Source organism: Ahaetulla prasina, chromosome 5 (assembly GCF_028640845.1).
Source record: "Ahaetulla prasina isolate Xishuangbanna chromosome 5, ASM2864084v1, whole genome shotgun sequence".
Lineage (NCBI taxonomy): Eukaryota > Metazoa > Chordata > Lepidosauria > Squamata > Colubridae > Ahaetulla > Ahaetulla prasina.
The window spans coordinates 15,251,357-15,276,521 of record NC_080543.1 but is presented as its reverse complement, the minus strand read 5'-3'; the positions used below and the strand labels follow the sequence as shown (position 1 = coordinate 15,276,521).

The following is a 25,165-nucleotide window of genomic DNA, read 5'->3' as shown; positions in this document are numbered from 1 at the left end:
AATAGTTTTCTTCCATCCAATTATGTCTGATTCTTGGAGACTACCTGGACAAATCCTTGCAATTTTCTTTGCAAAGTTTTCCGGAAGTGATTTGCCATTGTCTCCTTCCTAGGGCAAGGAGAAAGTGACCGGCCCAAGGTCATCCAGCTAGCTTAGTGCCTAAGACTAGACTAAACTCACAGTCTCTTGGTTTCTAGCCTGAAGCCTAAACCATTATACCAACCTGGTTATAATACTGCGGGATTTCCAAATACAACCTGATAAAGTCTTGGCTTATAACACCCCAGATTTAACTGTGGTTGAAAAAAAAAAGTGTGGGGTTCCAACTCCCAGTGGGGAAAATGGATGTTTAAGCAGAGATGGTATCGCAATTTGTTTTGCCCCACAGTTACCAGGGGTGGGTGGGTGGATGGGTATCAGATTTGTTTTTTTGCTCCAGATTTAAAAAGGAAACTTCAAATCGACCCATCTGCCCTCTATATCCATGATGGCCAACTTATGGCACGTGTGTCCCAGGCGGCATGCATAGCCATATCGGTGGGCACGTGAGTTCAGCTCTGACGCGCATGCGCCCACCAGCCGATTTTCGGGCTTTCTGGGCCCACCGGAAGTAGGGAAACAGGCTGCTTCCTTCCTCCGGAGGGCCTTGTGGGGTGGTCAGGAAGGCCCATTTTTCTCTCTCCCCAGGTTCCAGAGCCTTTCTAGGGGCTTGGGGAGGGCAAAAACGCCCTCCCCCCCCCCCGGAGGCCCAGAGGAAATGGGCTCCCCAGGCTCCTAGAAAGGCTCTGGAGCCTGGGGAAGAGCAAAAAATGGGCCTTCCGGTCCCACTGGAAGTTGGCAAATGGGCCGTTTCTGGCCTCTGGGTGGGGGAGGCCATTTTCGACCTTCCCCAGGCTCCTAGAAAGGTTCTGGAGCCTGGGGAGAGACAAAAACGGGCCTACTGGGCCCACCATGCCATCGTGTGCCAGGAGTGCCACCGTGCTATTGTGTGCCCCAAATCCCACTCTGGGCTGGCCCCACCCATCCCTCCCCTCCCTCCCGGAGTCCCCACACAGCCTGTTTTGGATGCAGGTAAGTGCAGAGTGCGTATGGAGGCTGGAGGAGGGAGAAAAACAGGCCCACCAGAAGTTCGGAAACAGGCCCATTTCCGGCTTTCAGAGGGCCTCCGGAGCCTGGGGAAGCCATTTTCACCCTCCCGGAGGTTCAAAAACAGCTTCCGGAGCCCGGGGAGGGAAAAAAACGCCCCACACAACTGTGGTGCAGGAGGCCGACTATGCCACGCCCACCATGGCCACGCCCACCCAGCAACCAGGAAGACAACCCCTTGCTAGAATTTTTGAAGCCCACCCATGAAGAGATTTATTGGAACTACTTCACAGAAACCATAAGAGAACTTGGAAGCCGATAACTGTAAGAGAAAAAGAAAAGATGCTAAAAGAAAAAAGGAGTCATGATTTTATTTACAGGATTTAAGGATGGTTGGGAAGAAAGGAAAACTAGATTTAGAATTCAAAATGGATTTGTATACTTTTGGTTACACAAAAATTCTGCTAATGAATTACGAATATCTGGTCATCTCTAACCTGATCCAGATTTCTGTAGAATAGAATAGTATAGAATTTTTTATTGGCCAAGTGTGATTGGACACACAAGGAATTTGTCTTGGTGCATATGCTCTCAGTGTACATAAAAGAAAAGATACGTTCATCAACAATTCAAAGGTACAACACTTAATGATAGTCATAGAGTACAAATAAGCAATCAGGAAACAATCAATATCAATATAAATTGTAAGAACAAAGGTACAGTCCTAAGTGGAAGGAGATGGATGATGAGAACGATGGGAAGATTAATAGTACTGCAGATTTAGTAAATAATTTGACAGTATTGAGGGAATTATTTGATTAGCAGAACATATCAACATCTTCATCAATGACTTGGACGAGGGGATAGATGGGGAACTCATCAAATTTGCAGATGACACCAAGCTGGCAGGAATAGCCAACACTCCAGAAGATAGGCTCAAGTTGCAGAAAGATCTTGACAGACTTGAACATTGGGCGCTATCTAACAAAATGAAATTCAACAGTGAAAAAAGTAAGGTTCTACATTTAGGCCAAAAAAACCAAAATGCACCAGTACCGTATATGTGGTACCTTGCTCAATAGTAGTACCTGTGAGAGGGATCTTGGAGTCCTAGTGGATAACCATTTAGATATGAGCCAGCAGTGTGCAGCAGCTGTTAAAAAAGCCAACACAGTTCTGGGCTGCATAAACAGAGGGATAGAATCAAGATCACGTGAAGTGTTAGTGCCACTTTATAATGCCTTGGTAAGGCCACACTTGGAATATTGCATCCAGTTTTGGTCGCCACGATGTAAAAAAGATGTTGAGACTCTAGAAAGAGTGCAGAGAAGAGCAACAAAGATGATTAGGGGACTGGAGGATAAAACATATGAAGAACGGTTGCAGGAACTGGGTATGTCTAGTTTAACAAAAAGAAGGACTAGGGGAGACATGATAGCTGTGTTCCAATATCTTAGGGGTTGCCACAAAGAAGAGGGAGTCGGGCTGTTCACCAAAGCACCTGAGTGTAGAACAAGAAGCAATGGGTGGAAACTGGTCAAAGAAAGAAGCAACTTAGAACTAAGGAGAAATTTCCTGACAGTTAGAACAATTAATAAGTGGAACGACTTGCCTTCAGAAGTTGTGAATGCTCCAACACTGGAAATTTTTAAGAAAATGTTGGATAACCATCTGACTGAGATGGTGTAGGGTTTCCTGCCTGGGCAGGGGGTTGGACTAGAAGGCCTCCAAGGTCCCTTCCAACTCTGATTATGTTATGTTATATACATATATCGTACATACATGTACAAATAAATCTTAATTATCAGAAGGGAGAGAGCAGAGAAATATATCTTTGCATGCAAAAGAATTCGTTAGTAGGCTTCTACTTTTAATTTTTTAAAATGCTGATTTACTCTGCACAAAACACTGTTTAGCAGGAGCCGGAATGCCTTTCCTTCCTTCCTTCCAGCCTGCTCTGTCGAAACCTAATTATTTTATAGAGTCTATCTTTTTGAAAAAGAGGATAAATAATGCAAAATATCAGTTTTATTTATTCTATTGCCTGGTTCACACATTTTGCTACATTATGTTCCTGTCAGGTTTCAGCTCAGCATGATGCATGAACCCATTATGGCTTAGCATTCGATGTGAAAAAGTCTCCACAGCTTGCCCAATGAAGTATTATTTTTAAATAGTTTATCCGTTGGTATGAATGCAATCCATGTACAAAGGTTAGGTAGGAGGCCCTGGATAACCTATTTTTGTTCTGGAACATTTTATACATGGTCTATTAAATTAAAAAAAACAAAAAACCAGAAAAAGCAGGAAAATATTGCTGAGAGAAGGCCTGATATGTCTGTTTCTCTCTCTCTCTCTCTCTCTCTCTCTCTCTCTCTCTCTGTGTGTGTGTGTGTGTGTGTGTGTGTGTACGCATGCCAGCTGGATAGTGTAGTAGTTAGAGAGCCACTTTTCACATAGGATACCAGGGTGTGGATCCTGGCTTACCAATAGCTGTCCTTGGGCAAAGACTTCCTAATACAGGGGTCTTCAAACTTGGCAGTTTTATGACTTGTGGACTTCAACTCCCAGAATTCTCCAGCCAGCTATGCTTACGTTAGCTATGCTATGCTGGCTGGAGAATTCTGGGAATTGAAGTCCACAATTCTTAAAGCTGCCAAGTTTGAAGACCTCTGTCCTAAAACTTCACCTGGCTGCCTCAGAAAACAAGAGTGACACAAATTAGAAGAATCATGCCACCTCAGACCTCATTGGATTAACAACATCTGTGTCAGATGTGAGGGACAGAAAACAATCTGATGATAAGTGGGCTAGCTTAATGAAACCATACATGGTCTATCTTAAAGAAAAGAAGAACTAGGGGTGACATGACAGCAATATCTAAGGGGCTGCCATAAAGAAGAGGGGGTCAACCTATTCTCCAAAGCACCTGGAATCAGGACAAGACACAATGGATGCTAACTAATCAAGGAGAGAACCAACCTAGAACTAAGGAGAAATTTCCTGACAGTGAGAACAATTAATCAGTGGAACAACTTGCCTCCAGAAGTTGTAAATGCTCCAACACTGGAAATTTTTAAGAAGAGATTGGATAATCATTTGTCTGAAATGGTATAAGGTTTCTGCCTGAACCAAACTAGGTAATATCATCAGTGCTAGTCTAGTCTGCCAGTGCTAATCATCAGCATTAGTGCGGACGAGCATTAGTGTGCATAAAGAAACATCTGCAAGAAAGCAAACAAGCTCAGAGAGCACCGAGGACCCCCAATTTCAACCTTGAGCTACAAACCTTTTCCTTTAAGGGCCATGGTTCCCACCCCTGCCAAACCCTCCCAAGGTTATAGAATATAACAAGGCTAATATTTAGATTTGAACATAGATAAAATTACTGGGCATAAGATAGCGACGGTGGTGAAGTATCAAAAAGACAAAGTCCCTCATGAATTAAGATCTTCTTCTATGTACTATGTATTGTCTATGTCGCAGGTGTAAAACCCGTCATGTCATGTTGATATGCCGTGGGATGATGTCTTTCCCTTCACGGAGCTTGGGTGGGAATGGCCTGCTCATGATACATCTGGCCTGCGGGCCGCCAGTGTGACACTCCTGGTCCATGTTATTCTCTTGGCAACAACAAAGCAATGACCTGAGTTTAACTCATAGAATCATCTATTACAATGTCCTTCCTGTTGAAGACTACTTCAGCTTCAATTGCAACAATACACGAGCACACAATAGATTTAAACTTAATGTGAACCGCTCCAATCTTGATTGCAGAAAATATGACTTCAGTAACAGAGTTGTTAATACTTGGAACACACTACCTGACTCTGTGGTCTCTTCCCAAAATCCCCAAAGCTTTAACCAAAAACTATCTACTATTGACCTCACCCCATTCCTAAGAGGTCTGTAAGGGGCGTGCATAAGAGCACAAATGTGCCTACCGTTCCTGTCCTATTGTTTCCCTCCATTATATCCAATTAATATAGTTATTACATACTTATGCTTATATATATGCTTATATCTTGTATAATTATTCCATGCTTATGCTTATATATACTGTTGTAACAAATAAAATAAATAAATAAAAATAAATAAATAAAATGGCTACCCAATCTACTTATTCAAGCTTGGGACTTCCTCTGGACTTCTATCCCGCAACTAATCAGGCTGCCTTCTGTTCATCTTTTTTGAGATCATCCAAGGGAAATTTTTTATTTTATTTATTTATTTATCGAGTATGTATTAGATAATATATATATAAGTATAAGCATGAATTGAATACATAAAATGAATACAATTAAAGAGAACATTAGGACAGGGACTGTAGGCACGCTGGTGCTCTTATGCATGCCCCTTACAGACCTCTTAGGAATGGGGTGAGGTCAATAGTCGCCAGTCTAAGGTTAAAATTTTGGGGATTTTGGGATGAAACCACAGAGGTAGGTAGTGCATTCCAGGCATTGACCACTCTGTTGCTGAAGTCATATTTTCTGCAATCGAGTTTGGTGCGGTTTACCTTAAGTTTGTATCTATTGTGTGCTCATGTATTGTTGTGGTTGAAGCTGAAGTAGTCATTGACAGGTAGGACATTGTAGCAGATGATTTTATGAGCTATGTTTAGGTCATACCGAAGGCGGCGTAGTTTTAAATTTTCTAGGCCCAAAATTTCAAATCTGGTGGCATAAGGTATTTTGTTGTGACCGGAGGACACTTCTTGTGAAATATTTCTGGACATGTTCAATTGTATTAATATCCAATATGCAGTGCAGGTTCCTGCAGAGCTATATTCGAGAATTGGTCTAGCAAATGTTTTGTATGCTCTGGTTAGTAGTGTAATATTACCAGAGAAGAAGCGACGCAAGATTAGGTTTACAACCCAATGCCTTTTTGGTGATGTTGTTGGGCTTTGGCACTTAGATCATTTGATATGAGTCCTCCAAGGTCCTTGACAGAGTGAGGATCATCTACAAGGTCATGTGCACTCAGTTTGTATTTTGTGTTTTTTTGTGTGTGTTTGGGGGTGTGTTTTTTTTTGTATTTTGGAAATGACTGTGTAGACCCTCCCATTCAATGCAACAGTCACAAAATAAATGATGCAAAATTACCTCTTGACCTTTCTGATCTAATTTGCTTTGGGCACTTGCTAACTCTTGATCCCGGATAGTCATTCTTGCTTCCAATCCCTGCATCCTCTTTTCCCATTCCAGTTTCTTCTTGTTTACCATTATGTCGATCTGGTGCATTAGTTGTTGAAGTTCAGCATCACAAGGGATAGATCTAAAAGCAACCGTTCATTCCATTCTTTAAGCAAATGAAAACATCTACAGAACCCACAGTTTATCTGGAAAATGACAACTCTCTCTCTCCATTAGTCTGTCTTTTTGTTTTGGACCTTGGGAAAGCTCTGCAAGGGAAGAATACAGGTAGTCCTCGACTTACAACAGTTCATTTAGTGACCAAAGTTATAACAGCACTGGAAAAAGTGACTTCTGATCATTTTTCACAAGTTGCAACCCCATGGTCATGTGATCAAAATTCAACTGCTTGGCAACTGGTTCATATTTATGATGGTTGCTGTGTCCCAGGGTCATCTGATCCCCTTTTGTGACAAGCAAAGACAAAAGGGAAACCAGATTCCCTTAACAACTGTGGCAAGAAATGTCGTAAGATGGGGCAAAACTCACTTAACAAATGTCTCACTAAACAACAGAACTTTTAGGCTCAGTTGTGATCATAAGTTGAGGATTACCTATATTTAGATACTGCTCATTTCTAAGCTAAGACACTTGTTGATGATGTGTTCAGATCAAGCTTTGGGGTGCCATTGACTTAGTTCAAACAAAAGTAAATACGTAAATAGTAAAAAAAAAGGTAAATATTGGTTAATAGTGGCCAAAATTGTGGAAACCTTTTGGGAAAAGTGTATTTTTGAGTTTTGATGGCTAATAACACCACTTTTTTTTTTTTTTTTGGAGTTTCAAGATAATCATATTCCACTGCTGGAATGGCCTGGGAATAGCCCAGACCTTCACCCAATTGAAAATCTAGGGAGCCGACTAAAGAAACTTGTTAGTTAGAAGCGACCCAGCAACAAAACCCAGTTAATAGAAGCAATCAATCAATCTTGGTTTCACATTATAACAGCTGCAGAACTAAAAGACTTGGTTCACTCCAAGGGGAGACATTGTAAGGCCGTAATTCATGCTAAAGGTAACCCAACTATTAATTGACATGGTGATAATTTTTGTATATCTCGTTTTTTCTATGATAATAATTTTTGTATATCTCATTTTTTTCTATGTGTTTCACTTTCCTTCTTTATACTGTAACTGCTATTCTAATAGCAAATCCTCCATAAAAGTTACTGCATTACATTCTTGATTAAATTATTTTTCCATTGATATATAATTTTATGGTACTACTAAAAAAAGTGGTTTAGCTAGTTTTAGAAAATATACTTTTTCCAAAAGGTTTCCACAATTTTGACCACTACTGTAACTTGCTTACCAAGGGATCATCCGTCCAGCTACGTCATCTGGCTGTGAGATGCCTTTCCTTTCCTTTTGCCACGTCCTCACAATGGATCCTCCACCTTGTAGCTACATGACTGTTGCAATGGGAAATGCCAAGATACTACTTCTACAAACTATTTTGCAAATAACCTTGATTTCGGGCCTGTTTCTCAACATACTTGAGAGAAAGTCACACACAGACCAGCTAAACTAAACTACTTCTGAATTGCATAGAATTGGGTTGAGCACCAAGAAACATTGCAGGTAAAATTTAAATCGAATTAAAACTCTATAGGTAATCCTTGATTTATGACCGGTTTCTTAGCAGCCATTTGAAATTACGACAGAATAATAATAAAAAAAGGGTTACTTATGACCAGCCTCAAAGTTACAACTGCCATACCACTTCCATGGTCAAGTGATGACATTTGGGTCACTTGGCAGTCTGCTCACATTTATAACAGGTTGGAGCATTCTGTTGTGTCCCACTCCTCCGCTGACGGCCGGGTCAGGGAAATCCGAATCAGGCGTGCCTCTGCAGCTCTGCCAAAGTCCTAGCAAAGTCCTCAGGGCAGGCAGGAGACCAGAAAGTGACTTCAGCAAGATATGTTTAGACTTTTGCCTGACTCAGAGAATGCCAGAAAGCAGATCCTTTATATAGGCCATGGGGTGTGGCTCCATGACTCAGCACTTATCCAGGCCTGCCCCTCCCTTCCTTCTGTTGCCTCCGCCTATCAAGTCTTCTGACGGGAGGGTCACTCCAGTCGGCAGCTGTTGGCAATTGACCTCCCTCAGGCTCACATGCTGTGGAGGAGGGGTCTAGTTGCTCCGTTTGCCTGGGCATGGAGCCAGAGCTGGGGGCTGGAGATATTTCCTCCTCTTCAGCCTGTCTGGGCATGGAGCCAGGGCTGGGGCCGGGAGGCATACTAGAACATTCCTCCGTGTTCGGAAGCAGATAAGAAGGCCCCGGCTGTGGTGAGATTCGGCGAGACACAACACATTCTACAGTCACATGGCAACAAATACCCATTGGATAAGCTGAATTCGCACTTACGTCCATGCGATTTGCTTAACAACCACAGGGCTCACTTAATGACCATCATAAAAATAGTTGTAAAATCGAGTCTGGTCAAATAGTGACTCAACTTATGACCGCAAAGACTTATGACCAAAATCCTGGGCTCAATTGTGAATGTAAATCGAGGACTTTGTGTAATAGGCCAAGATTGTCTCTTTGACAGGAAAATAAATAAATAATCCCAAACTTCAGGAACTCTCTTCTTGATGATGTACTATCCTACCACTTTACACTTTACAAAAGGGGCCTCTGTGGCTCAGACTGGTAAGACAGTCTGTTATTAACACAGCTGCCTGCAATTACTGCAGGTTCTAGTCCCACCAGGCCCAAGGTTGACTCAGCCTTCCATCTTTATAAGGTAGGTAAAATGAGGACCCAGATTGTTGGGGGCAATAAGTTGACTTTGTATATAAATATACAAATAGGATGAAGACTATTGCTAACATAGTGTAAGCCGCCCTGAGTCTTCGGAGAAGGGCGGGATATAAATGCAAAATAAAAATAAAATAAAAATAAAATAAAATAAAGCTTTTGAAGTAGCCCAATTAGATAACAATTCAAAATGTTTTTCAACAAGATTCCTTTGATGGGGGTGGGGAAACGAGGGTAACTGATCAACTGTAAACCTTTTCCTAATTAGCAAGTTTAGAGAGTTAAAAAAAGACAAGAAAGAAAACTCCCCTTCTTTGACCAGGTTTGGAAAGTAATTTCAGCAACTAATGAGGGTCAATTAAGAAAGCCCTCCTAATGAAAAGCAGTTAGCCCCATCGTGGCTCCATAGCCTAATAAATGAAATCTTAAATTCTGCAGTATCAAGCATTAGGGTGCTAATTAACAGGCTGATTGGCTTTTGCATCTGTAATAGTGACACAATATGATGCGCGTAATTGTGGTTTCTGTATAAATCTCTAAAAGAGTGTTTCTCAATCTCAGGAACTTGAAGCTGTGCGGAATTCAATTCCCGATTATTATGTGTTGCGATATGTCGCAAGGCTACCAAGGCGATTAAATGCGTTTATATGGAAATCCATGCATCTTAAAAGTTGCTGAGGTTGAGAGATACTGCTCTAGAACCGCCTTAGATTCTCAAGTATATGTTCTGACCCAGCTCCCCAAACACGTCAAACCCTCTGAACTGAACTCAAAAGATTCCTTTATTCGGAGCGCTGGCAGCCCCAGCAAAAAGTTTCTCTCTCAATGCAGGCTAACAAGTCCAGCCTGCTGGAAGATGAATAGCAGTCTGCCACATCTCTGCCCCCTGCCTTTTATCTCCAGAGCTAGATGCGGCTTCATTAGCAATAGTGACTCTTCCTTCCTCAGGATCAGCCCACAGATTTCCACTGCTCTCCTCTCCTCTGCCTTCTGCGCATCCACATGTCAGGCACTGGGCCCAGCTGTTCCTCATCAGCCACATCCAGACCTGGGGGCTGTTGACTCTCCATCTGAGGGCTGACGGACAGTCCAGGATCTGCCTCTCTCTCTCTCTCTCTCTCTCTCTCTCTCTCTCTCTCTCTCTCTGCCAGCACCATTCCCTCGTCTCCCTTGGAGCTCTCAGGTTGTCTTGATGCTGACCCGGGGTCATGTGATCCCCTTTTGCGACCTTATAAGAAGCAAAGTCAACGGAGAAGCCAGATTCACCACTTTCGCGGTGTTACTAACTTGACAACTGCAGCAATTTATTTAACTGTGGCAAGAATTGTCGTAAAATGAAGGAAAACTCATTTAACAACTCTCTTGCTCAGCAACAGGAATTTTGGGCTCAATTGTGGTCGTTAAGTTGACGACTACTGGTACAGTGTCCTATTTAGAAAAAATGTTAAATAAACTGAAGGGTCACTATTTGTCAATATCATGATAAAACAAGAGAAGGCATAAGACAAGATATAAGACAGTCCAAATCTCAGTTTAATGACAAAAACCCTGAGTTCAAGGCAGACCATCAGGTCCATGCCTTAGATTGCTTTTCCTATCTGTAAAGAGGCCTTCCTTACAAGTTTGCTTTTAAAAATGATATGCAGATTGTAGCACCTTGAATCCTCCTCACAAATGTTGCAAGAAAATATAAATCAGCAATCATTTATATACGTGCTGGATATAAAGTCTCAAATTAAATTCTACTCTTAATGTCTACATGCTATTTTTTTTTTTTGAGAAGAGTTTGGTAGGATTTTTTTTTTAAAAGTTCCAACTTATTGTGGCATTGTATATCCAGGAATAAGATAGCTTACTAAAAAGCAGAGACATCACCCTGCCAACAACAATGTGTATAGTCAAAGCTATGGTTTTCCCAGTTGCAATGTATGGCTGTGAAAGTTGGACCATAAGGAAGGCTGAGCACCAAAGAATTGAGGCCTTTGAACTCTGGGGCTGGAGAAGACTCCTGCGAGTCCCTTGGACTGCAAGATGATCCAACCAGTCAGTCCTAGAGGAGCTCAACCCTGACTACTCTTTAGAAGGCCAGATCCTGAAGATGAAACTCAAATACTTTGGCCACCTAATGAGGACTCACTGGAGAAGAACCTAATGATGGGGACGATTGAGGGTAAAAGAAGAAGGAGACGACAGAGAATGAGATGGCTGGATGGAGTCACTGAAGCAGTCAGCATGAGCTTAAATGGACTCCAGAGGATGGTAGAGGACAGGAAGGCCTGGAAGAACGTTATCCATGAGGCCACGATGGGTCGGACCCGACTTCACAACTAACAACAACAACAACAATATCCAGGTACTAATCAGATCTGCCCTTCTTAAGTTTCCAAATTCTGTCCATATCTGCCAGATTCTGCCAATTTGTAAGGCCATTTAAAAATAAGCCTCACTAAAAAGTAATGGGCCATTTCAAATCTAATAGGTCTTCCTTGCTAAACTGTTGCTCAGCTAGCCATGAAGAAGCAGTGAAAACATGTCATCCATTGATCACATTTCCCTTTACACGCCAGCTTCAAGGCTCTCATTTAAACCAGACTTTCCCATTATTCTTTTAATAGGGAGCTCTGGGATAATACTAGTTTACTGATTGGAATCATGCAAAAATACTGTGCTAAGCCATGGTTCGTATAACAAGTCTCAATTGGCTGGGAACACATATAGAACACGCAATACTGAAAAGTAAACCAATTACAATATGGCTTGGAGCAGTGGTTCTCAACTTTGGCAACTGTAAGACGCATCGACCAACTCTGAGAATCCCCCAGCCAGCATTTATTCTGGAAAATAAACCAGCTTTTCTGGTTCATCCAAATAAGCCATAATCTGTAAATTTTATTTATATTAATTAATCCTAACTTCACGATGGGGTGTAAATATGTTAAGGCATTCAGGTTTTTTTTTCAGAGAGGTATTTTTGTAGGCCCAAGCGGTATATAAGTCTAAGTGTTAGTGCTATTTTATATATTGTTGTGTAGTTGACTATCATTTATCCCTGCCACATTCATCTTTCAACCTTATGTTCACCACTGAGAACAATCCATTTTGTTAGCCACCAGAAGAGCAGCCAGACTCAAACTCAGCTTAAGACATTACTGTACAGGCAATCCTCGACGTACAACCACAACCGAGCCCCAAATTTTCAGTGTTATGTGTTCTATATGTGTTCCCAGTCAATTGAGAATCGTACCAACCATCGCTTAGCACAATATTTTTGCATGATGCCAGTCAGGAGGCCAAATTTCTGTTGCTAAGCAAGACAGCTCTTAAGTGAGTGTTTTTGCCCCATTTTACAACCTTTCTTGCCACAGTGGTTAAATGAATCATTGCAGTTGTTAAGTCAGTAATGTAGCTATTAGGTGAATCTGGCTTCCCCATTGACTTTGCTTGTCAGAAAGTCACAAAAGATGATCACATGATCCCCGGGACACTGCAACGGTCATAAATATGGACCAGTTGCCAAGCATCTGAATTTTGATCAAGTGACAATAGGGATGCTGCAGCGGTCATAAGCGTGAAAAACAGTCATAAATGTTTTCAGTACCGTTGTAACTTTGAATGGTCGCTAAACAAATGTTTGTAAATCGAGGACTACCTGTACATTGATATAACGAAGCTAGGATTTATGTTAAAGATCCCTAAAGAGGAAAGTTTGCAACAACTGTTGACACCTAATGCTGATAGAATATTGAGCAGTTGATGCAAAGGAAAAAGAGCTACTAGCATAACAATGTTATGCCTATACACATAAGACTTTAAACGAGAGGTGGTAAATTTGGATTATTCCATGGAGGGTCACAGATTTCTCTATTTCTACTTTAGACCAAAGATAGTAAATCAGAGCCAGGAGAGATGAAAAAACTCCAATCTGACTCATTCAGTCATTTTTATCTACCTTACGGTGCATTTCTAATCAGCATGCGGTCAATATATAGGGCCTCTGGTGGCTCAACAGGCTAATGCAGCCTGTTATTAATAGCAACTGCTTGCAATATTGCAGGTTCAAGTCCCACCAGGCCCAAGGTTGACTCAGCCTTCCATCCTTTATAAGGTAGGTAAAATGAGGACCCAGGTTGTTGGGGGGCAATAAGTTAACTTTGTATATAGTATACAAAGTGGATGAAGACTATTGCCTGACATAGTGTAAGCCGCCCTGAGTCTTTGGAGAAGGGCGGGATATAAATGCAAATAAAAAAAAAAAAAAATTCTTCCTCTTTGTCTGATCTGCCAAAAAGACACTTTCAACAACTTTGAAAGAGCTATGGTTCTTTTCTTTTCTTAGGCTGAACCGCAATGTCACAGCGAGAAAAAATGCAGAGAACCAAAAGGACACCTTGTGTACCTCTTATAAAACTGTATTAATACAAAAAGGGGTAATATTTGTACAATGCTTTTAAGGGCTCAGAGTGCTTTATGTGCATTAACCGGTTCTGATCTTTGTATCATTTTTTTTTTTAAGGAAGGAAAGATGTAGCAGCAGGACCAGGAGTGGAGAAATAAATTTGCAGGCAGGCATCGTAGGGACCAAGACTTAAACCAGTAGTGCCTGCATTATGTAACTCATTTTAAGATCAAAGCCAGAAGTTACTGCTGCCTGTACACCGCCCTGAGTCCTTCGGGAGAAGGGCGGTATAAAAATCAAATAAATAAATAAATAAATAAATAAATAAGTTCCAAAATTGCTCCCAAGTCTTCAGAATGTCAAATCGTGGTTCGTCCTTCGACCTTACCTAGCCATCATTTGTTCTTGCAGTCCCTCTATGGTCTTCTCCATCCTTGGTCTTGATCAGATCTATTTAAAACAAGAGGAAAAAAGTTTAGTTTTCTGGAAGCCCTCACCTTTTTTTTTTGCAGAGGGGGGGAGGAGGGAGGAGAACAGCAAGCTTTCTTTCCCTTTCCAGAGACTTTCGGTGGAGCAAGAAGCTGGTTGGAGTCCGACGGAATCAGGAAAGAGGTCCTCTGAGCATACGCAGAGCGCGCGCCTCAAAAATGCCCTCGGGCTCGGTCGGCGCCCCTTTCCGGGGGAGGGGTGGCGGTGTCCTAGAGCTCACCTGGAGGGCTCTCTCAGGACTCTCCCATCCACCTGCGGATCCCCGCGGTTTTAGTCACGCAGGTGGGGAAGACGCCTCGCATCTCGGCCGCCCTCCCGCCGCGGCTGCCGCCTTTCGTGGCCACGCCCCCTTCGGCCCGGCGGCAGTTGCAGGGAGGGGCCGGCAGGCTTCTCCCGTTGCTAGGGGCGACGGGGCAAGCCGCGGCGGTGACGGGGCGGGGGAAACCCCCCGAGGGGGCGGAGCCAAAGCAGAAGCTGCGCACGCTAGAGCCGCTCGCCTCATAGAATCTCTTTCTATATATAGAGCAGGGGTCTCCAACCTTGGTCCCTTTAAGACTTGTGGACTTCAACTCCCAGAGTCCCTCAGCCAGCAAAGCTGGCTGAGGAGCTCTGGGAATTGAAAAATCCTGGAATCTTAAAGACAAGGGTGGCCTAATACAGGGGTCTCCAACCTTGGCAACTTTAAGACTTGTGGACTTCAACTTCCAGAGTCCCTCAGCCAGCAAAGTAACGCTGGCTGTGGAATTCTGGGAGTTGAAGTCCACAGGTCTTAAAAGTTGCCAAGGTTGGAGACCCCTGGCCTAATATTTCTGCATGATGTGCTGCGAGTCCCTGTCGCCTCTTTTTTTTCTCTCTCTCTCTTTGAGAGTCCGAGAGTGGGAGGGCTGCTACAGGTAGACCTCGACTTATGACCGCAACGGAGCCCAACGTTTCTGTGGCTAAGTGTTGAGCTTTGCTCCGCTTTACGACCTGCCTTGCCTCAGTTGTTAAGGGAATCCCTGCGGTTGATCAGTTTGTAACCCGGTTGTTAAGTGAACCTCGCTTCCCCCATTGACTTTGTTTGTCAGGAGGTCGCAAAAGGTGACCACACAACCCCAGGACACTGCAACGGTCGTAAATGTGAGTCAGTTGTCAAGTGGCTGAGTTTTGATCACGTGACCATGGGGTGTGTGTGCTGCAATGGTCATAAGTATGAAAATGGGACACAGCAACGGTCAGTAAGCTCAAACTGCCCAAGGAGCTGCTGATTCAGTTCTACAGAGGAGTTATTGAGTCTGTCATTTGCACCTCTATAACTGTCTGGTTCGGTTCTGCAACCCAACAAGAAAGACACAGACTTCAGAGGATAATTAGAACTGCAGAAAAAATAATGGCTACCAACCTGCCTTCCACTGAGGACCTGTATACTGCACGAATCAAGAAGAGGGCCGTGAAAATATTTACAGATCCCTCACATCCTGGACATAAACTGTTTCAACTCCTACCCTCAAAACGACGCTATAGAGCACTGCACACCAGAACAACTAGACACAAGAACAGTTTTTTCCCGAAGGCCATTACTCTGCTAAACAAATAATTCCATCAACACTCTCAAACTATTTACTGAATCTGCACTACTATTAATCGTCTCATAGTTCCCATCACCAATCTCTTTCCATTTATGACTGTATGACTATAACTTGTTGCTGGCAATCCTTATGATTTATATTGATATATTGACCATCAATTGTGTTGTAAATGTTGTACCTTGATGAACGTATCTTTTCTTTTATGTACACTGAGAGCATATGCACCAAGACAAATTCCTTGTGTGTCCAATCACACTTGGCCAATAAAATTCTATTCTATTCTATTCATAAATAGGACGAAGCCTCTGAATTTGAATCACATTCAATGGGGATGCTGCGAAGGTCGTAACGGTGAAAAACGGTCATAAGTCACTTTTTTTCAGTGCCGTTGTAACTTTGAACGGTCACTAAATGAATTGTTGTACGTCGAGGATTACCTGTAATGGGGATCAATAAATCCATCAGGGAGAGGGGGGAGGACGGAGGTTAGAGCAGCGGGCTCCAACCTTGGCAACTTTTATACTTGTGGACTTCAATTCCCAGAATCCCTCAGCCAGCAAAGCTGGCTGAGGAATTCTGGGAGTTGAAGTCCACAAGTCTTAAAGTTGCCAAGGTTGGAGACCCTTGGGTTAGTGGACTCATTTATTTATTTATTTTATTTATTTATTTTATTAAATTTCTATACCGCCCTTCTCCCGAAGGACTCAGGGCGGTGTACAGCCAGAATAAAAACACAGAATATATACAATTAAAAGAATTTAAAATGAACTATTACTATACGGCCGATAATTAAAACATTTAAAAATTTAAAATATTATTAAAACCCCAATTTAAAATCAACTATTTATGCCAGTCCTGCTTGAATGAATAAATATGTTTTAAGCTCACGACTCATTGATGGTTTCCTCCCTTTTCAGTGCCTTATTGTTTTGGAACTTGGGAATTTTAGCTGGGGACATCCATGAGACTGTCACTGGGGGAAACGCAAAACAGCTCTTGATTTACAAATAGTCCTTGATTTACAGCAGTTCATTTAGTGACTGTTTAAAGTTACAACAGCACTGAAAAAAATGTCCATTTTTCGCACTTAGGACCGTTGCAACATTTCTATGGTCACGTGATTTACATTCGGATGCTTGACAAATGACTCACATTTATGACGGTTGCAGTGTCCTGGACTTACGTGATCCCCTTTTGCGACCTTCTGGCAAGCAAAGTCAGAATGGGGAAAATTGTGTTACTTTTCATTAATCAATAATTAATAACAATCGTGTTACTAATTTTAAGAACTGCTGTGATTCGCTTAACAAATGAGGCGAGAAAAGTCGTAAAATGGGGTAAAAGTCACTTAACAATTTTCTCACTTAGCAACATACATATTGGGCTCAATTCAGGTCATACATTGAGGACTGCCTGTATTGCAAAAACTTCCGCTGCCGCTTCGATCGCATATCTTAAGTCGCTTAGAGCAGGACCTTGACTTCACTACAGTCAAATTGGAAAGCATACAAATGATAAAACAACAATAAGAACATCAAAAGCAATAGATAAAAATACTAATGTCAGGAATGGTTACAGAAATAATAGCATCGTTTATCTCAGCTGAGGTATGTATGTATGTATGTATGTATATATTTATTTAACAAACTTATATTGCCGTCCATCTTAGCAGAAGGGAGTCTGGAAGGCAAACAAGAATCAAAACTGCAATGTAATTGTTATGTTCTGGAAGTAACGAGGCTGGAGACCAGGGTAGTGACAACAGCTCTTTAATATAGGGTGAACCCAGCAACAGGCTGGGGGGAAAAAAACCTCTCCTTTTATACAGTTCTGCTGGAGGCTTCGACCAATCAGCAACGTGCTGATTTCCCGCTCAAATATTTAAAGGTACAAACATGAATACATAACACTCCTCCCCTCCCAGAAAACACTTTGCCTCTATTTACATATTTATTTACATGTTATTTTTCGACGTAGTCACGCAAATAACCTGGGCGTCTCCTAGTTCTTTCTGACCTGCGCGGTTCAGTTCTGGGTGGTGTTTTGAGCTGGTCGGAGGGGCTGTTTTCTCCTCCCAGCTCTTTCTCTGGGCCAACGGGCCCGGATTATTGGCCGACTCTTTTCTTGGCCATCCGCCTTGGATTAATTTTGAACTTTCCTGCTGCTTCCTCGGGACCTGATGGCGCCGCTGGAACTCTGGGACCTCAGCTAAGTCTTGCGCCTCCCGGTCATTGTCAACTGTGGATTCAAATTGGTATTGGTCATGATCTGTTTCATTTGGTTCGGTTTGGTCAGTTATTCTTTTCTTAACTGATCTATGTGGCGCCCACACGCGGTTGTTGTCGGGTAGCTCTACCATACGATTTTGGGCCGGTTATCTTTATTATTTGTCCTGAACCAACTAGGGCCGTCCCCATAGTTTCGGGCCCACACCGTCGCCTATGCTCATTTCCTTGTCTTTTCTAGTTCCCCTTGTAACCTCGGGTGTGTAATGGGGTTCAAACGGTCAAGTGGGCACCGGAGTTTCCGTCCATTAGCAATTCGCTGGGCTTTCCGTGGCCGTGCTTGGGGTTCTGTGCTGGACGGCTAGGAAAAAGTCTATTTTTGTTTGCCAGTCACCTGGCTTGAGCCTGACAATGCCTCCTTAGCGCCCGGACGGAACGCCTGCAAGGCCATTCGACGAGGGTGGAAAGGCGCAGAGAGGGCATGTCGGATGCCCTCCTCTGCCAGGTATTCTTCAAACTGGGCTGCCGTGAATTGGGCTCATTGTCGGACACCAGAGTGTCCGCAACCCGTGAGTTGCGAATAGGTGGCGAGGGTTGCGATTACTGCTTCGCCGTAGTGGACTTCATGAGTATGATCTCCAACCATTTAGAGAATGCATCCACAACCACTAGGAATGTTTGGCCGTGGAAAGGGCCAGCAAAATCAATGTGGATCCTTGACCAGGGCCCTTGGGGCTTTTCCCATTCTCTGACTGGGGCCGTTGGGGTAGAGGTCTGACTCTGGCAAGCCTGGCATTTCCCTACCCTCTCAGCAATCTCTGCGCCCATGAGTGGCCACCATACATAGCTTCTAGCTAACCCTTCATCCTTACGATCCCTGGGTGACCTCGTGGAGTAGGTCCAATACCTTTCCCCTTAGCTTCTCAGGAATTATTACACGATCACCCCATAACAGGCACCCCCCTTGAGCCGAGAGCTCATCTCGTTTTTTAACAAATTCTTTGAACCGTTCGCCCGGCGCAGCGGGCCACCCTCTCTGTACCCAACCGAGTACAGTCCTTAACACAATGTCCCGGTATGATGCCCGAGCCACTTCCTTAGATGTAACTGGGCCAGAGTCCAACGAGTCAATAAGTAGGATGGGCGTTCCCGGAGTGGGGTCTTCGGTCGCCCCTGGTAGTGGGCATCGGCTTATGCCCCACTTCTTTTCCTGGTCGGTGCTGCAGCTTGTAGGAGTAAGCGGCTAAGAATATAGTCCAACGGGTCAAGCGTGGCGAAAGTGCCACAGGCGTTGGGCGGTCGCCAGCCAGTATCCCTAGTAGCGGTCTGTGGTCAGTCACGATTTCAAAATTCCGCCCAAAGACATACTCGTGGAATTTTTTGACCCCTGATACAATGGCTAGTGCTTCTTTGTCTAATTGGCTGTAGTTCCTCTCTGGGGAGGACATTGTTCTAGAGTAGAACGCTATGGGGGCTTCTGTGCCGTTTGGAAGTCTATGGCTGAGTACAGCCCCCACCCCATAAGGGGAGGCATCGCAAACCAGCACTAGGGGTAATGAGTCGTGATATTGGATGAGCAGGCTATCACTTGAGAGCAGGTTCTTTACTGCTTCAAAAGCCCTATTTTCTGACTTTCCCCAAGACCAAACAGTATTTTTTCCTAAGAGCCTATGCAGCGGTTCCGCAATGGTTGCTTTGTTCTTTAAAAAGACCGCGTAAAAATTAACCAATCCCAGGAATGCCTGCAGCTCTGCTTTGTTTTTGGGCGCTGGAGCCTTCCTAATTGCCTTAACCTTGCTCTCAGTAGGGTGAATTTTCTTGTCTATCCGTAGCCCAAGAAATCGACGGATTCAATTCTATCTGGCATTTGTTTGTCTTGACTTTTAATCCGGCTGTCCGAAAAATGCTCAAGACCTTTCTTAACCGCTCCCCCAATTCCTCCATGTTTTCCCCTGAAATTAGGACATCATCGAAGTAGGGAACTACCCCTGGGAGCCCCTGCAGTAGTCGTTCCATCAGGTTTTGGAACAGCCCTGGTGCCACACTGACCCCAAATTGCAATCGGTGCACTTGAAGGCCCCTGTGCGTACAATCGCTTGGGCTTCGCTGCGGGCGCTCACTGGCAGTTGTTGGTAGGCTTGGGCCAAGTCTAACTTTGCAAAGACTTGCCCTTGCCCCAAAGAGTGCAATAAGTGTTGCACCACGGAACCGGTAAGCGCTTTTCTGTAAGGCTTTGTTAAGCGCCGCCTTGTAGTCAGCGCAAATTCTAATTGACCCGTCCGGTTTTATGGGGTGACGATTACGCCTCCCACTTTGCGTGATCGACTGGCACCAAAATCCCTGATTAATGAGCTTATCCAGCTCCTTATCGATTTTTGGTTTTAGGGCAAAGGACTCTCTAGCCTTAAGCCTAATGGGGCTACCTGGGGTCTAAGTTGAAGGAAATAGGGGTCCCTTGTACTTGCCCAGGCAGTCCTTGAAGACATCTTCGAACTCGTTAAAGAGAATGTCTTTCAGGTTACAGTCACTTGTAGATGCCAGTCACCCCATGCCCAGGGCACGAAACCAGTCTAGTCCCAACAGACTGGGCAGAGTTCCTTCGACGATCGTGATGGGCAGGGTCTTTTATGTGGACCGATCGACTCGGACGGAGGTGGTCCTCGAACAGGGATGCGATTCCCTGGTAGTCGTGCACTCGTAGCCGTTGTGCTTGCAGGTGGCGCCGCGACGGACGGCAGCGACTTCGCCAAGGTGTCCCAGGACATGATGGTGATCGCTGATCCCGTGTCTACTTCAAGCCGCACCGCATCTCTATTTTTGGCTTGGTGAAGATCTTCTTCTCCACTTTGGTCGAGGCGCGCCTATGACCACAGTTGTTTGGTTGAATCCGCCTTTTTGTTTGAGCCAATCGCGGTCGCCTTTCCGATTCCGCGCCTGATTGGCCGATTTGAATTTTCGGCGGGAAGGTTGGGCGCTCGACAAACTTGAGCTAGGTGCCCTTTCTTCCCACACCGCCGACATATCGCGTCCTTAAACTTGCAGCGTTGGCGCTGGTGTTGACCCCGCAGCTTCCGCATTCATCTCGTCCCTTTGTCGCGTTTCTCGGTTCGGCAGACCCTTCCTCATCTTCACCGCCGGATTCGGTCTGAACCTCCTCCTGGTGCACCGGAGTTGCCTTCGCGCCGCCTTTGGTGGGACAGGCTTCTGCAGTGTCTCCGCCGCTTGGGTGGACATTTCATGTGCTCTGGCTTCGCCCAGAGCGTGGCCAGCGTTAGGTTGCTCTTTGCCAGCAGCCGCCGCCGCAAACGGTGAACCCAGCAACAGGCTGGGGGAAAAAAACCTCTCCTTTTATACAGTTCTGCTGGAGGCTTCGACCAATCAGCAACGTGCTGATTTCCCGCTCAAATATTTAAAGGTACAAACATGAATACATAACAGTAATTTTTTTAAAAGTCAACATTTAAAATAGCACGGAGGTCTGTATAAAACTTGCCTTCAGAACTTGTGGGTGCTTCCAAATTCCTCACTGTTAGGAAGTTTCTCCTTAAGTCCAGGTTGCTTCTCTCCTTGATTAGTTTCCATCTATTGTTTCTTGTCCTGCCCTCAGGTGCTTTGGAAAATAAGTTGACCCCCCCCCTCTTCTATATGGCCGCCGCTCAAATACTGGAATCTGTGCCATGAACTCAGTAACAACTGTTCAAAGTCACAACAGACTAAGAAGGGGTGCTTTATGGTCTGCAGTGGGAGGCTTATGTTGCTTTCTCACCCTTCCCTGCCTGGAGACCCAGGCCCTCTCCCTGGTGCTCCACTTAATGGCTGCAACTGGGAGAATCAGGACTGCTGTCATTGAGCAAAGCAGTCATGTGGCACTTTGCTTAAGAACTCCTTTTAGGGGTGGGCTGCTGGAGATTCAGAGGGGTTCGGGAGAACCTCTAGCTAAGATTCTCTGCAATTCAGAGAACCCCCAAATCCCATTCCTCGCTTGCCCTGACCCTCCCAGGAGTCCCCACACAGCCTCTTTTGGATGCAGGTAAGTGCAGGGTGTGCGCAGAGGCTCAGGGGGGGGGCCTCTCTCTCAGGGAGAGAGTCTCTGGAGTCTCCCGGAGGCTCGAGGAAAGCCTCCGGAGGCCGGAGAGGGCAAAAACACCCCTCCCGCCATGGTGCAGGAGGCCAACTAGCCACACCCACCATGGCCACACCCACCAAGCAACCAGGCAGAGAACCCCTTGCTAAAATTTTTGAAGCCCACTCCTGACCCCTCCTGACACCTCAATGATCAAGATTCCTAGGACAATTGTGGTCATCCGTGGATGACAACCTGTATAAACGAAGTCATTTGTAAAAGACCAGATTAAAATAAAGAATAAAATAAAGCAGGGTAGTTTCTTGGCTGGGGAATTCTGAGAACTAAAGTCCATTCATCTTAAAGTTGCCAAGATTGAAAAGCACTAAAGGGCTAAATTTCCATGAGTTCTGCAAACAGCCAACTCAAGCAAACTTGGCCAATTCCGTTTTAGTTATCCTGTTGTGACCACCCCATCTGACCTGTGAAAATGTAACAGCAATAGCACTTAGACTTACAGTATGTACCACTTCACAGTGCTTTATGGCCCTCTCTAATCGGTTTATGGACTCGGCATATTGCCCCCAACTATCTGGATCCTCATTTTACTGACCTTGGAAGGATGGAAGGCTGAGTCAACCTTGAGCTGGTGGGAATCGAGCTGTCGAACGGATGGCAGCTGGCAGTCAGCAGAATTAGCCTGCAATGCTGCATTCTAACCACTGCGCCACCACGGCTTTTGACATCATAGGAAGGAAAAGAAATGGTACTTCTCTGTGGACTGAGAATCAGCTTCTGATTTTGTAGCTGACAAAATACAATGATATTTATTTACCAGTATTTATCGAATTTATATAGCCTCCTCCCACCTCACAAATCGTGATTCCGGGCAGTGTATAGCAATCAAATAACAACAAAAATAAAATAATTACACAATAATTAAAAGCGTTCCAGACTGCCACAATTCCAAGGTATCGAAATTCTTTAGTAACGGAGACTGTTTTTGCTTTCTTGCATTGAGATCCGTAATTGAGATGTAATGGAGGTAAGAATTGGGATTCGGTTGTATGGAATCATCATGCTGTTTCCTTGACAGTTGCCATTTCATTGAAATTGCTCATCTCTTATTAAACACCAGTTTCAGATCTACAAAGGAGAAGGAAATATATTTGACAGATATAAATGCTATTTTATTTCACTGTATACAAAGTCAGCACAATCAACTTCAAAGCAGCTGGGCGGATCTGTCAGAGAGGCAGGCAGTGAAGGGTAGCAAATGTTGACACATGCATAAGGACGCAATCACACAAACACTGCACTGGAGTCAGATTTTTCATGCAGGCATGTAGTATAGGACAGTCCTGTCAAATGCAAGAAATCAGGGACCAGGATAGAGTTCAAAAGTACAAGGAGTCCTTGACTTACAGCCATTTGCTTAGTGACTGTTTGAAGTTACCACGGCACTGAAAAAAGTGACTTCTGACTGTTTTTCACACTTATGACCATTGCAGCATCCCCGTGGTTAAGTGATTAAAATTTGGATTAACGTTCAAATACTTGGCAATGCTGTGTTCATATTTTTCAGGTTTTGTCTGAAATGGTATAATCTTTTTGCCATCGTGTGGCAAAAGTGGGGGGGGCACAGCGGGGTCATGTGCGCGTGCCCACACCCATATGTGCCCCACCACACCCCAGCCCGCACATGCATGCGCGATTCCCCTGTGCTCTCCCTGCTTTTGGCATGTGACGGCACGGTGGGTCCCTTTTTTTGCCCTCCCTAGGCTCCAGAACCTTTCTAGGAGCCTGGGGAGGGAGAAAACGGCCTTCCCCACCCACCCAGGGGCCCTCTGGAGGCTGGAAACGGCCTGTTTGCTGACTTACGGTGGGACCAGAAGGACTGTTTTTTGCTCTCCCCAGGCTCCAGAGCCTTTCTAGGAGCCTGGGAAGGGCAAAAATGGCCTTTCCCACCCCCCCAGAGGTCCTCTGGAGGCCGGAAATGGCCCCTTTGCCGACTTCCAGTCCCACCAGAAGAATCCAGTGCAGCATCCGGCACCACTGGAAGTTGGCAAACAGGCTATTTCTGGCCTCCAGAGGACCTCCAAGTGGGTGGGCAGGCTGTTTTTCCCCTGCCCAGGCTCCTAGAAAGGCTCTGGAACCTGGGGAGAGTGGAAAACAGGCCTTCCCACCCACCTAAGGACCTCCGGAGGCCAGAAACAGCCTGTTTCCCTACTTCTGGTGGGCCCAGAAGGCCCGAAAATCAGCTGGCCAGTGCTGAGCTTGCGTGCCCACTGATATGGCTCCACATGTCACCTGTGGCACGCGTGCTATACATTCGCCATCATGGGTATAGGGTTTCCTGACTGAGCAGGGGGTTGGACTAGAAGATCTCCAAGGTCCCTTCCAACTCTGTTATTCTAACACGAATAAAATGAATGAAGTGTAATTGTTATTATATCCATATGTGGTACGTAGTTGCATCCCTCATTACTTCTAAAATAATTATGCCCACTTAACATAGATTTTACCTGTGTTTATTATCCCTTTTGTTTCTCATCAAGTAGACCGTTTTCTCCGATCTGCATTTCTGTATTTTAATAGAGCCGTGTTTTAAATTCTATTCTGTGATTCAGATGGCGAAGAGGCAATTTAGTTCTACGTTTCTGAATGGCAGCCGAAACCATTACAGATCGAAGCTTGCAATTAAGTGTCAAAAAAGATACTTCTAAAGAAAATATGCAACCGTGGACAACTCCAAGGTTGCACACCATGGCAACAAGGGACTGTTTTTCCATGAAAAGGAAGTTTAGTACTAGCAGGTGTAAGAAGCAGGAAGATGAATGCATAATCAAGGAGAAAACTGGCGATTTACAAGTACTTTTTTTTTTGAACGTTAACATTCAAAGGGAATTTAATGATCTCTTAGATTGGATGAACCGAGTACACAATTTAAAACAAAGTTATTTGTGGATCGATCTTTAACTTGCGAATGTTTTGGAAGGGCCTTAAAACCTGGTCTGGCAGTTGCCTTGGGGCCTCGGAGCAGGCAGTCCTCTCCTGAAGATGGTTGATGGGCTAAGAGAGAAGATCTCTTATCTATATCACCTCCTGCCTTGTTCTTTTAGTTTGTATTTAAGTGTCTTTAATGTGAACTGGTTTTGTATTTATCTTGTTATCGTTTTGCAAGCCGCCAAAAATTGTTTTAATGGTGAAATGGGAGGTATATAAATTTGAGACGTCAACGGAGTAGAGGAAGTGGAGAGACAGTTTGGGGTAGTGGATAAATGGCCAGAATAGAACCAGGAGGCTGTGACTTCTAGTCCTGCCTTAGGCACAAAGCCAGCTAGGTGACCTTGGGCCAGTCATCCTCTCTTAG

The 25,165-nt window shown here is 44.3% G+C and overlaps 1 protein-coding gene across 4 annotated transcripts in view; it reads right to left on the bottom strand.

Moving 5' to 3' along the window:
• The window catches only part of DEUP1 (deuterosome assembly protein 1), an 84,783-nt gene extending 70,500 nt beyond the window's left edge, over positions 1–14,283 (bottom strand). For 3 of the 4 annotated variants that reach the window (XM_058186603.1, XM_058186605.1, XM_058186604.1), the window contains exons 1-3: positions 14,157–14,283; positions 13,836–13,897; positions 6,195–6,366 (exon numbers count right to left, since the gene is read on the bottom strand). In XM_058186603.1, the coding sequence (XP_058042586.1) occupies positions 6,195–6,366; positions 13,836–13,879 (216 nt within the window). In that variant the 5' untranslated portion in view covers positions 13,880–13,897; positions 14,157–14,283. The remainder of the gene's footprint in view (positions 1–6,194; positions 6,367–13,835; positions 13,898–14,156) is intronic. The other variant, XM_058186606.1, reaches the window with a different exon arrangement.
• Positions 14,284–25,165: the final 10,882 nt, after the last annotated feature.